This window comes from Myotis brandtii, unplaced genomic scaffold (assembly GCF_000412655.1).
Source record: "Myotis brandtii unplaced genomic scaffold, ASM41265v1 scaffold82, whole genome shotgun sequence".
Lineage (NCBI taxonomy): Eukaryota > Metazoa > Chordata > Mammalia > Chiroptera > Vespertilionidae > Myotis > Myotis brandtii.
This window is the reverse complement of record NW_005371324.1, coordinates 7,526,409-7,540,975: the sequence shown is the minus strand read 5'-3', so window position 1 is coordinate 7,540,975 and position 14,567 is coordinate 7,526,409. Positions and strand designations below refer to the sequence as shown.

At 33.7% G+C, this 14,567-nt stretch overlaps 1 protein-coding gene across 1 annotated transcript in view; it reads left to right on the top strand.

Annotated features, from left to right (window-relative positions):
• PAWR (PRKC, apoptosis, WT1, regulator) overlaps positions 1 to 13,837 on the top strand; it is a 52,114-nt gene extending 38,277 nt beyond the window's left edge. The window contains exons 4-6 of the mRNA XM_014531679.1: positions 5,949 to 6,096; positions 7,839 to 7,943; positions 10,308 to 13,837. Of these exons, the coding sequence (XP_014387165.1) occupies positions 5,949 to 6,096; positions 7,839 to 7,943; positions 10,308 to 10,394 (340 nt within the window). The 3' untranslated portion in view covers positions 10,395 to 13,837. The remainder of the gene's footprint in view (positions 1 to 5,948; positions 6,097 to 7,838; positions 7,944 to 10,307) is intronic.
• Positions 13,838 to 14,567: the final 730 nt, after the last annotated feature.

The window sequence follows — 14,567 nt, the reverse complement described above, 5'->3', positions numbered from 1 at the left end:
GAGTGACAGCGGGGAGCTCCTCAACCCCCTGATCGGCCCTGCTCTGTGCGTGACAGGGGGTGGCACCGCAACCTCCCCATCGACCCTGCCTTGAGTGTGATAGGGGGCGGTGCCCCAACCCCCCAATCAGCTCTACCCTGAGCGTGACTGAGGGTGGCATCGCAACCTCCCGATCCGCCCTGCTCTGTGCATGACAGGGGGCGGCGCCCCAACTCCCCAATCAGCCCTGCTCTGAGCCTGACCAGGGGCTGCACCTAGGGATTGGGCCTGCCCTCTGCCACCCAGGATCAGACCTAAGCCAGCAGGTCGTTATCTCCCGAGGGGTCCCAGACTGTGAGAGGGCACAGGCTGGGCTGAGGGGACCGCCCCCCCCCCAGTGCACAAATTTTTGTGCACCAGGTCTCTAGTTTAATATAAAAAACATTAAGGCATTAGTACTTAATAGCTAGTACTGTGTATTACTCATTACCCTTGCTCTATATGTGAGATGGTCATTTGGTCCTGGAGGTATCCTGAGGGAAGCATGCTCTGTTTGTTCACTTTCTGAATGTTGCACAGTACTGCAATTCAAATTTTAAATGGATTTCTGAATTATCTAGTTTAATACTTAGAAAATTTATATGCCTGGGTGGAATTTAAGGAGAATATCAAATCAAGTATATATGGACAAAGATGATCACATGTTTATTCAGCTGGCAAGATTCACAGAATCAGATCTATTTTAAAACAGCAAAAAATCTTTGTTTACTTTGGAATTTTTAGTGAAACTTTTAAAAATATTTAAATTTTTATTGTGAACCATCTCTTTCTGGTAGCATAACCATAAAATCAAATATGAAAATTGATCTTAGAACTAGCTCTTTGAATCTCTGTGACAAAGTATTAAAATAAGATTCTAAAAAGTGATGCAGCATTTTCAGTTATACTTTCATTAAACGTGTCATAGTCCGTATAGATAGGTGGAACAACAAATTGATGTTTCTCTCTCTCACCAATAAATAAATTACTTTTCAATGTTATGGTCAGTGTTTTGTGAAAACAAAATTTTGTGCCATAAAAAATTAAAATATAAACTTTAAGTTCTTTTCATCCCTTATGTTCTATTTTTGTGATACAGATAATATTTATTTTAATGTGATTATATTATAAATCACTGATTTGTGTATAATGCATATTGCATATATTTATAATAATGAATATATAACATGTAATATATAGTCATATATAATATGGTTATATTGTAAATCATATTATAAGAAGAGTACATAAACAAACATTCATACCAACATGGGTATGTAGTGAATAAAATTTAGAGACTATAAGTTTAAATTCTTATAAAATGACTTTCAGACTTTCCACTTTTTCAGTGTCATATCACTTCTCTTAAATAGGCCACATGCTCTTTGTTTCTAGATATTTGCACATTCTTAGTCCTCTTCTGAGTTTTAAACTTTCTCTAGCATAACTATCACTTAAAGTGTGGTCCTTGAACTATTGGTCATTACCAGTCCATAGCTAGATAAGAACTTAAAGTAAATATTTAGAAGCTTGAATTGCATTTTGATATTGTCATCATATGCAACTGCATTATCAGTGGACTCTCTTTTGAACTGGATATTGACTAACCCAAGTCAATGGTGCATGCACAATTTTTTTTTAAATTTAATTTTTAGAGCAGTTTAAGGTTCACAGCAAAATTGAAGGGAAGGTACAGGAATTCCTTTCCCCCCCCCCCCCCCCCCACACACACACAAATGCATAGCCTCCCCCATTATCAACATTCCCCAACAGAAAGATACAATTATTACAGTTGAACTTACATCGACACATAATCACCCAAAGTCCATGGTTTACAATACGGTTCACTCTTGGTGTTGTACATTGGGTTTGGACAAATGTATAAATAACATGTATCCACTATTATAGTGTCATACAAAGTAGTTTCACTGCCCTAAAAATTTTCTGTGCTTCACCTATTTATCCCCCCCTTCACACCCCCATTACCTCTTCCCCAACCCCTGGCAATTACTTAGCATTTTTACTCTCTCTATATAGTTTTGCTTTTTCTACCATGTAATGTAGTTGAAGTCTATTCTCTCTTTTTCTTACTTAGCCCATGTAGGATCCTGTTGGTTTTATTAATCTTTTCAAAGAAAGAGCTTTTGGTTTTATTGATTTTTATATATTGGTTTCCTATTTATAATTTAACTAGAGGCCCGGTGCACGAAATTTGTGCATGGGGGAGTTGTGTCCAACTGAAGGTTTAGGCCAGGTTGAAGGACCCCCCCCCTACTTCTTTTGTAGGAGTATGTTCTGATTATATAGAGACAGTGACAGGGAAAACATGCTGGGACAGGGACAGTGACTCGCCACATGCTGGGACAGTGACAGGGACAGGGAAAACATGGCCTAAACATGGCCTAAACTGGCAGTCGGACATCCCTCTCAAAATCTGGGACTGCTGGCTCCTAACCTCTTTGCCTGCCTGCTTGATTGCCCCTAACCACTCGCCTGCCTGCCTGCCTGATCTCGCTTAACCACCTCTGCCTTGGCCCCTGCTGCTGCAGCTTCGTCTGAAAGGTCATTCGGCTGTCTGGTCTAATTAGCATATTATGCTTTTATTATTATAGATTGATTTCTACTCTTAATTATTATTTCATTTTTCTACTTACTTTGGATTTAAATTTCTCTTTTCTAGTGTCCAAAGGTAGAAAATTACTTAGAATATTGATTTTAGACCTTTCTTCTTTTCTAATATATGCATTCTGTGCTATAAACTTCCCTCTAAGCATCCTACTGCTTTCACTGCATCCCACAAATTTTAAGTTGTGGGTTCATTTTCATTTAATTGAAAATATTTTTAGAATTTCTCTTGAGATTTCTTATTTGATCCACATGTAATTTAGAAGTGTGTTGTTTAATTTCCACATATTTTAAGATTTTCCAATTATCTTTGCTACTGATTTCTAGTTTAATCCTACTGTGGCCTTAGAGCAGACGTTGTATGATTTCTATTTTAAATTTGTGAAGATGTGTTTTATGGCCCAGAATATGGTTTCTCTTGATGAATGTTCCATGTGAGCTTGAGCAGTATATGTAGCCTGCTGTACATGTGTTATTTTTATATTAGTCATTTGTAACCCAAAATGTTTAAGAATTGAAGAAAATGTGAAGATTTATTTACTTAAAAATTTTTTTCAATTTCTGTGTTTGTTAGTATTATCTATATCCAGGGAGTAAAATTTTTATTTTTTATTCTAATTTATTTATGATAAAACAAGCTTTAATAGACTTTTTTTTTTTTAAATAAGAAAAGATAGCCCTTTCTGAATGTGACAATAATAGTAAACCAAGTGATGATGATGGAAGTACTATAATTTCAAAGAGATACAGAACAACAGAGTCTGTACTCATTTTGTTGAAAGCATTGTCCTTCCTATACTGAATTCAGTGTTTAGCCTTAGTGGATGTGGAAGTGCTAAAACCACAGTGAATTATTTGCAGTGATGTACTGTCTACTAAAACAATAAAACCATCAAAATTTAAGTGGCACTTATAATAGGCATGACATAAATATATTCACAACCACAAATGCATTATTTGAACGAATATTATAGTTAAGAAGCTGACAGCCAGTCTTCAGGATTTCATATGTAATCATTAGTGCTCTGTGAATTTCTTTTAAACTCTCACTTCAGGTTATACACAAATGACAAGACAAAGATATTTGCTTAGAGATGTTGAGTGAATCTGTAGCAAAGAAGGTAGTTTGTGTAATACTTTCCAGCAACACTATAGCTTGATAAATTTAGGACCAGTTTAGTGATAAAGAAAACAAATTCTTTAACAAATAAGATAGCAAAGGAATTTTTGTTATAATTTAATGAACACATTGACTTTTGCTAACATGACAGTGATATGAAGAATTTATTTTTTAACTTCCTTGCTGACAAGCACAACATGCTCTGAAGTATATAAAACTTTGAAGGGTTAACAAATCAACTGTGTTTTGAAGTTTGGCCTTCTTTTGTAGGAGTATGTTCTGATTATATAGAGACAGTGACAGGGAAAACATGCTGGAACTTGTGCCAGAATGTAAATTAATGTCCTGCTTGTTTCTCTGAGAAAGTCTTGCTATCTCAGCTGAACTAAGCAGTGTACTTGTTATATCAGCTAAATTAACAGTGGTTCCCTAAATGTGTGAATTACTTGAACACTAATGCATTAAATTTGAGATTAAAAAAAGTAAATGATAATTTGGAAGCTGCACCAATCAACTGTTAATCATATGCTGATATAAAAAATAATGTTCAAAGGAAAATTTTCAGACGAAAGTATTTGAACTTTGGGATGAACTCATTGTTTTTGCAAGCTAAGACAACAGTTTGGTCCCCAGCTTTTAAAATATGTGAATTAGACTTATTTTTCTAATAGTTCTTATTTAGTAATCTTAGTCTTCCATGCAAGGGAGACATAAAATCTTTTCAATGTTATATAAGACCAAAGAACAAAAATGAATGGAAATTTTGGGGGAAAGTTCTACAAATAATGATGAGTTCCACAATATTTTAACAGTTATCAGTAAAGTTGGTGATTTTAGTATTACACATTTGCATAATGTTCTATCAAAAGAAAACCCATGCATAAGAAATTAATAGATCAGGAATCCATTTTTTATCAAAAGCTATTTTAGATTTAACTTTAAATGATTGGAGCTGATTACTAATGAAGGACTGAAGACATTTTGAAAAGTGTCATTTTCTGCATTTGTGGTAAAAGTTGAAAATGAATATCCTAAGCTTGCTGAAGTTGTTTTAAAATCTCTTTTATTCCTATCAGCATACACCTGTGAAACTAGTTTTTCTGTTCTGAGTGCTATTTAAACAAAACATACATGTAGTTTCGATATACCTTACCCCTGTGAGCAGCATAATCATCAGTCCAACCTAGTATAGGTAAGTTAACAAGTATGGTCGCCAGCCTCCAGGAGAGCCCCTGGAAGCCCTGCCTCTTGGTATTTACACCTTGTGTAATCCCCTTCCACATTGCAACAGAGTTGATATGCCAGAATGTCATTTCTGAGATTTGGGCAGAACAGATATGCAGTGTCTGTCTTGGTTGCTATGTCATTTTCTCTCTGGAAGACAGCTGCCATATGGTGAACAGCCCAATGGAGAGGCCCACATACTGAGGAACTGAGGCTTCTGGCCAGCAGCCAGTGAGACACTGAGGCCTTTTGCAATCAGACATGTGAATGAGCTTAGAGGCAAATTCTCCAGTCCAGTCAAGCCTTCAGGTGACTTAGTAGTGTGATAGCCTATTATTGCCTATGTGCATACTTCCAGTGAAAAATATGCAATCTTAGGTAATTCTTTCCTTTTTTCTATTTATTCTAATTATATTTTTAAAATATAATTTTGTGGGTCAGAATCTAATAAAATATTTGGACTTGTATGGTCTCTTTTATTTTTCCAATAGTTCATTTTTACTTGATCTTTTATAAAAGTATTGGTCCATGATGGATTAGAATTGTTTTAAAAAATGAAAGCGATTCTCTATCACAGATAGTCTGCATTAATTCCCTGTCATAGTACCCTAACTTACCTTATTGTGATGATGGTCTTGCTTTGTTATAATTAGTTGTGATCTCTGTTAAGTTGAAGGGCAGAGTCTGTGTCTGTGTTTTCTGTTACAGTATCCAGAACAGTGTCTTGTCCTTACCAGCTATCCAGGAGATACTGGTCAAAAGAATTAATGAGTGTTTTTCATTGTGTTGGAATAATTATTAACTTCTATAGTTATAAATAAGTTGATTACTATAACCAGGTGTTCTCAGGGAATGGTAATTGTTTATGGTGAATAGAAAATATTTTCAGCATTCTTCTTGCTGGGTATATTAGATGTTTTTTGAATATATATATATTTTTTTTATCTTTTTATTTTCATAGCACAACCACTGCCTCTGAAGAAGATATCTCAAGTAGATATCCCCGAACAGATAGAAGTGGTTTCAGCAGACATAATAGGGATGCAAATGCTTCAGGTAATTTGGTCTCAAGTAACACATTGGAAAAGAAAATTGAAGATCTCGAAAAGGTATGAGTTACAAATTATTTAAGGTTGATAGAATTAATATACTATTTGGAGTTCTTTTTTTAATTTGCATAGCAGTTAAGAGAGAAAAAATTGAAATTTGTAGGGGAGCGACAGTGCTAAAAAAAAGGGAAAAGAATAAGGGCACCAATGGAAGATATCATTGGTGTTATTGGTAATTTCCATGTATAGTCAACTAGCAGCTTTGCATCACTGTCTTACGTCTATTGTCTAGATGCACAGTGGCTAGGTTTACTTTCTGATTTCCTTAATATTTTCCTGTATCCGGTTCTGTTGATGTTACAACTTTTAGAAGCAGAGCCAATTCTTGTATTCCTTAATATTTAATGGCTACTCCCATCCTGCCAAGTGCTACTATCTTTAATATATTGAAAATAGTCTTTGCCTTTGAAATGGTTACAAGTTTTCCTGGCAGAATGCACTACTGTGTGTTTATTTTATTATCTGTACAAATGGTCATTTGTAGACTTTCTTCTGGGTTCTGAGTTAGAGCCCAGAGCCATATTTCGTGTTTGAAACAATTTTTAAATTTTCTTAAATTTATTGGGGTAACATTTGTTATAAACACAAAGCAATATACAGATGATGTTTGAAACAATTTTAAGAATAAACCTATTTAGTAGTATCTTTGAGAACAATGCAAATGGATATTGGTATAAAGTTATCAGGTTCTATAGACAGTCAACCTCTAAAATTGATAATGGTACTGAATTACTTTCTGATTATTGAAAATATGTTTTGTTTTGCTAAATTGAAATTATTACCTGTGATATAAAGATTATTTTTAGTAGAGTTTTAATTTGTAAAGTTGTTTCTTTTATAACATATCATTATTTTTAGTTCACATCTGAGCTTTCAAACTACTTTCTATAAATCTAAAGTTAAAACTTTAAGGAATACATAGTTCAGTAGGTTTCAAGGGGATTCTTCAGAAAGGTGTTGAAAGTTCCACAAGGGTTTGGATTGCCTTCTTAGTGGCTGGCAGCAGTTGATTAAAGAGGCCGGCCGGCTGCTTTCGCTGAGGGTTAGTAGGAAAGAAACAAGTTCTGGGTGAGACCTTTTCAGTTCTGCTTCTCTTTTGCCCCCAAGGTGGCTGACCTAGCCCAAGTCCCTGGTTTCTCTAAATAAGATTTCTTTGGAAAAGGTGTTACGTTGTTTTAAAAGAAGCTTAAAAACCCGTAATCTATTTCAGTTTCTTCATTTTATCCATTGTCAGTTAACTAGCAGAGTTGGAAGTAAAACTGAGGGCCATTTTTTTTTTCTGTTTAGACTTTTCCATATAGCTTTCTCCTTTTCTTTTTAAAATAATTTATTTTTCAGTTACAATTGACATACAGTTGACATATATTAGTTTCAGGTGCATAACAAAGTAAATTTCTTAAACTATATTTTTAATAAATTTGAATTTCTTCAAACAGATATTATCGATCAAAATATTTTATTACTAATGGTGGTGATAAGCTAAAGAGGGGACTTTGAGTATTAGTATTTGTTAAAGACTTGTGTAAACATAGATTTAATCAGAAACATATCTTACAACTCCTATGTTCCTTTCATTCTCTGGTTCTTTTCTGGGATGGATTTTTCCTTCCCTCATCAAGTGGCAGGAAAATTCAGTGGAAATTTTCATATTATCTTCACCATATTTGGCAGATGTATGACACTTAAGATTATAAACCACCAATTACTTTCCAATTAATCAACTTTGTAATTATATTTACTAGGAAATATTAAGAGAAAGGCAGGAAAACTTAAGACTTGTGAGACTGATGCAAGATAAAGAGGAAATGATCGGAAAACTCAAAGAAGAAATTGACTTGTTAAATAGAGTGAGTATTTACATATTTCAGTTTCATCATTTCCTTTTTTTCTGGAAATTGGATGAAAATATATAGATATGAAGAAATTATTTAATTTCATTATTTGGTTGATTCTTTCATTAATGCCATTAATTTGTGGTAGTAAGAAATATTTCCTTCTGTAAATTTATTTCCTCTGTCTAATTATCAATTGTATTTACTTAACATTATTCTGTTGGAGATGGACTGATGAATGGATTGCTTTGTGTTTTGTTCATCTGGAGGTGAGAGGCAGCTTGGTCACCACTATACATAAAAGGCACAAAGTTTCCTCAATGAAGAACTGCAGTTACTACTTCCTTGCTATAGGACATTCCAAATTTCTTTGTATTTTCCCTACCTCTTTTTCTTCAAGTGTATGTATGCATTCTCAACTTTAGGTTAATAAGCTTTATCTGAAGATTTCTCTTATGAATATTTGTAGCTCTTTTTTTTTCTTTTTAGCCCTTGAATTTACTTCCTGCTTAAAAAAGCAGGTCTTAATGCTAGACGATACTTAGGTAATGGTAATGAGAAGAGATTCCATAGTTTTGCTTTTAGAAGAATTTAGATAGGATAGAGGAAGGAAATGTTTACCTTGCAAGCATGTCAAACTCGAGGCTGGCAGGCCACATGCCTCATTTATTTGAAGGAGGCATGTGGCCTGCCAACTGCGAGTTTGACATGCTTGCTAGGGGAAAAAGAACATATTTCTAATCCAGTCTTAACTCTAACTATGAAAGAAGAGAAAATACAGTCTTCATTATGTGCAACATAACATAGCTGAAAGGCATTAACTACAGGTTGTAGATGATGCTGCTGAAACTCAGTTTAACTTGCTCAAGGTCATGTGTAGTAATCACACAGTAATCAACTGAGCCAGTATTTGGCCTCAGGTATTCGAGAATCCTACTTCTAAACAATTTATTTTTTATAGGCTGTCTTTCATCTTGGTTCAGAACACAGGCATTAACTATTGGTTATGGACTATGATTTAATGAAATCTGCAAATATTTTTGGTGTTTATGATGTATTAGCACTGTGCATTAAAGGGAATAATAAAACATCTGCACTTTCAGAGCTTAAAATTCTAAATCTTATCTAAGTCTCAGTTGTAGTAATTCTAGGAATCATGTATCTTTATTGTTGCTTTAAACAAATCAGTTTTTCAACATCACTCATGTAGTTTGTGAGTAAATGCAAATTCTGTTTTTGTACATTTTTAAATTTTTTTTTTTTTTTTAAGAGAGGAAGGGAGGGAGACAGAGAAGTAGAAACATTGATAGGAGAGAGAAACATCAATCAGTTGCCTCCTACACCCACCTGGACTGGGGATTGAACCCGCAACCTGGGTATGTGCCCTGACTGGGAATTAGACCTGCTGCCTTTTGGTGAACAGGATGTATAACCAACTGAGCCACACCAGCCAGGGATGTTCTTGTACATTTTTAAATCATGGACCTAATTATCCAAAGAGACTATACTAAATTTATTAGAATGCTGTTCTCCAATAGCACATATAATGATTGCTCCAAGTTTTAGTATTTTGAATTGCAAGGATAAATCTATAAATGTCTGCTTTCCAACCATCAGTAAATAGTCTGCCTTGAAATAATGTTTCTTCTAACTGAAACTTAGAGCAGATGGCCTTTGTATTTACCAAATGGTTTTATATAAGGCACTAGAATTACAATAGGGAACTTAGAGCTAGAATCACATAACTTTAAAGCCAAAGGGTGATTACCTAGTTTAGTGGCTTTCAAATTTTTTTAAGCTCTAAAACCTTTCACTCAAACAAAATATCATAGAGAAGCCAGATCAACTCTGTCTGCCCCAGATCGCCTTTTCTGTTTGCCTCAGTTCTTATCAACTCCTCAGGTTCTCACCCCACAACATACACACTTTTAAAAGGTCACACAAAGTGGTAGGAGTATATCCAGAACTTGTACCTGTTTCTTTTTGATGCCTAATTTGACACAAGGTTGCAGTGTGAGCCTCTGAACCTCATATTGCCCCAATATGTATTCTTTTTGTGGAATGGGGGATTTTTTTAAAATAAAAAATTAAGTTATTTGTAATAGTTAAAAATTGGAAGATTTACAGTTAAAGAATTCTGGCGTCTCTTGAAAAACTGAAAGATCTGGCAAAAGTTGGCTCATATTATCAATGAGAAGGAGTTGAGTAGTGTATGCTCCTTTAGGTGGCACATTTCTACCTAAAGTTGTTTTCAGAACTTGCCCTCATTTCCAGACTGACTGCTTATATGAATTACCTCTGAGTGTGTATTTTTTGAAGTGTTTTTATTTAGAACATTTTTAAAAACTCACATACTATTTTCCTTTTTGTTTCCTTAAGGACCTAGATGATATTGAAGATGAGAATGAACAACTAAAGCAGGAGAATAAAACTCTGTTAAAAGTCGTTGGGCAACTGACAAGGTAGAAGATTCAGCCTCAGTGTGGAAAAATATTTTAAAACTACTGATTGAATGTTACGGTTAATATGAGGACAATATTCCTGTGCTGCAATACATTAAGTATGTATATTTATTTCTGGAAAACAGTGGATGTTTATTTTGAAAACATTTCCTTTTCATTGTTAGTTTCAAAAAGTATCTACTTTTTATTTCACGAATAAGTAACATCTTTCGGTCATTAAAATTACAGGTTATGCCTCTTTGGTTTTGTGTGGTATTCAAATAATATATAGTTTAAAGTCACAACCATTTGAATATATTTTATCTATGGTAGTGCATTTTCTCCCTAAAGGAATATACATAGTCTTTGTTTACATGAATTCAAATTCTTCTGGGGAGTTACCTGCAAATGCCTTATTACTGGGGTGTGCAACCTTTTATGTGTAGGTGATTTACTCATAAAGGTCTTTGTCTGCTGTCTTTGTTCTTTCAACTTAATCTAAGCAATTTAGAGTATATAGATAGAGTCGCACTATTTTGTATAACAGTCATCTTTAAAAAGGAAAGCTATTATAAAAAGTCACTTAATATCACATACTAACTAGTTGGTTAAATACAAAATTTAAGAGAATACTTGAATTGTGCTATAGTAAATTAAAATGTATTTTGTATTTGAATATTGCAAAAATTTTAAATCATGTTAACTTCTGAAGAACATAATGTTTGTAATTTTAATATAAAATTTCTTATGTAGGTACTACCTTTTTTAGTTTATAAGTGAACATGGGGTATTTAAAAAGTTGTTTATTCATCAAGCCTTGATAGAGTGTACGATTTTAGTGGATAAGAAAAAATTTCATATCTTTAATTATCATATACATTAAAATAAAAACCAAGATATTTATCCACACTAAAAACATTTATACATTACAAAAGAGTACATAAACAGAACTAGCATGGAAATATTTTTGCTTAATTTCTAACTTGGAGAATAACACTGACACAGTTGTTATCATATGTGAGACTTATTGCCTTACCTCAAATTTAAAGGATTTTCTTTCTACTATTAGATTTTTAAAAAATAATTATTTTAAAGAATTATACAAATTTTTTCTATTATCATTAGTATTTAGAGTTGTTTTATATTACATTTTCATGTTGAGTAAGGAAATCCCCTCCTTTAAAATAACATTAATATTAAGAAGTGTTAGTAGAGTCTCAAACATGAGTATATGGATGCCCATTTATCTAATTAATATACATAAGTGGCTTGAACATAGTAAAATGTGTTTTAGGTACCCCACTGATTCTTTTTCCTTCATTTGCTTAGCCCCTTCATTACTCACTATTAGAAGAATAGGAAGAGTGAGACAGTTGGAAAAATTGTAGAGTAAATGATAAAATTCAGATGTTGAATTCTGAAACTCTTTGCAGTGGCCTAGATTGCCCCCCTAGCCCATACCCCTTTCCACTTCAGAAGTTTCAACCTTGGCTGATCATCAGAATCACTTGGGTTGCTTAAAAAATAATTTCCTGGCTGCAGTTTCTAGATAGGTTTAGATTGAGACCCTTTTAAAGCTCACCCACTGTCTGATGATTCTGATCATAACGTAAGTTTGGAAACAGCTGCTGTTGCCTCTTTCCTTCTATACCTTCCACTGGGGACTCTGGAGTTAATATAATTTTAGCTACCAGCATTGTTTCCCCTTTTAGTTTATTTAATAACCTGGTCTCGGGGGAAGTTTTCATATGTCCATATATATTAACCAACAATTTCAATGTTAAATTACCAAACTTTGATACAGTGCAGAATTACTGCCCTAAAGGGCATCCTTTTCAGAGAACATTGCCCAGCGTGGGACAGTGATCCACTATCCACATGTCAGGTGGTCTGCCAGGCTCAGTTACTGCCTTTGGCTTGAGGTACTCATCTCCCTTTACTTACCCTTAGGTATGTGGCAGAAATATCGGTATTACCTAATTTCCCATGCACATTTTGGACATTGTGAAAATGCTGTCAGTATTTAGCCTTAAAATATGTTAAGTATACTGGTTTTTCAGTAAAAGAAGTATTTCTAATTTATTTAATCCATATGTAAGTAAAGGAATATTCCATTTCCCTTTTTAAAATTATACCACTAATTAATACTTCTAAAGACTGAGCAGTTTTAATTTTTTTTCCTTTTCTCAGTTTATTGGGAACATTTCTGACGATGATCTTTTACATAATGGTACCTAGTGCTAATGCATCACCTGAGTTCTTAGGCAAGGCTTTTTTCACATGCAGTTCTTCCTTAATATATGTATTTACTTCACATATAGATTTTTACACTGAATATTAAAAAATAAAGTAGGATCTGCTACAATATCCCTTTAAAACTTATAGAAATATTGAGATTTTGAAAAAGTAGCTTAAATACATGTGCACCATCTTAGAAAACTTGGCTGTTGTCAATAAAGTGCTAGTATTTGTGAAATTATTAGTCCCATTCAGAAGAACTATTTCTTATATTTCCTGGGAATTTGTGGCATAATAAAGCATATCCAAAGTTATAAAGTGTTTGTGATCTTATTTTCCAAACAGTATGATTATTAACTTTAAAATGAATACAACTGGCCTCCCTGATTTTCGACATGTATTAACTTGGGAATTGATTAAATAATCTGTTCATTATTAATATTATTGCACTACTGTTATCATTAGAGGAAAAGGAAGATGTTAGGGGTGTGTTTCTAAGGGAATTTACTAAACATAGTAGATTAGCACTGTCACACTTGATCGTGTGGTTTAAAACATTGAAACTTAAGTATCAGGGGCAGATCCATGAAGCAATATATTCTTTTTTAAAATAACTTTTTAATTGTGGTAGAAGCAATGTATTCTTAAGGTCAAAAACCTACCTACCTCAATTATATGTGTTTTATGTTTTCTGGATTAATCTGGATTTTTATAATTAGAAATTAAGATGCAAGATTTTGCATCCACGAATACTTTGTTGAATATAATAGAAGTAAGTGTATTAGACATAGCAATATGTTCAACACCTTAAGACGAAATAGGAAAGGCCTTGCATTTGATAATTGATCTGATGTCCTAGATAATACTCACATGTACAGTGATTGTCATCTGTCATCTTTGTACTTTTATGATCTTGAGTCTATGCCTAGTAAGTTTCATGCAATGTTGTCACTTAAATGCTCTTGTTAATCCATTACAAGATTCAGGCATATATTTTCATCTTGTAATATAAAAACCTAATACACCAGGTTTTCACTTGGGGGAGTATGTTAAATGAGAAAGAACTAGCATTCATGAATCTGAACTTAAAAATAACATGTTAGAGTCAGGGCTAAACATTCTGTTATTGTATCTAACCACTCCTAATATGTAACAGTAACCTTCTTTTGTATTGGAATTATGCTCGCTAAATAAAGGACATCCCATGGACTAGGATTGTAATTTATATTACTTAGAACTTAGTAATACTTTTTCTTTTGTCATTCCATTAAACTGAAAGCGTAATATTAATTAAACAGTGAACATTTTGTTCATCGGGTGTCTCAATAAAAGGTACTCCCCCCCTGTGCAAATAAGTTGTCGGTGATGTATAGAAATTGGTTGTTTCATTCTCAATATAAAGACTTGAAGCATTACCCAAGAAAACCTAGGCCCGTAGTTTTTTATTTTGCTTAGCTAGAATCTCATATCATGTTCAAATCATATCCTCATCCCCAAAATAATCACGTGTCAGTATATAAGAAGACTATGGATGAGAGGGTTACATTAAATTTTCATAGCCATTCTTTCAGCAAGTATTTATTAGTCAACTGGGTATACAGTTACAGATATTACAGAAGTTATAAAAGAATGGACATGTGCCAGCCCTTCCATTTAGCAATGTACAGTCTATGTGGTGTGAGTTAGGAGCACAAAGTGCAATTTTAAGTAGCATTAACCAGTCTAATCTGAATAGTTCATTCGAGAGTACTTTTTGTATTTATTATTCAGCCATTGTCTTTTAGGTCTCGTTGTACCCTTTCATGTGCTGCAACATTTACTGAATGTTGGAGTGAAAGACCTATTGGGAAGTATTGCACCATATTTCTTTTAGATAACTATGTATTACGAAAAGAAAATGTTAAAGGAATTTATAGTGGTACTGAAGTAAAAAGTAAAAAGACTTCAATGTATGTCAGAT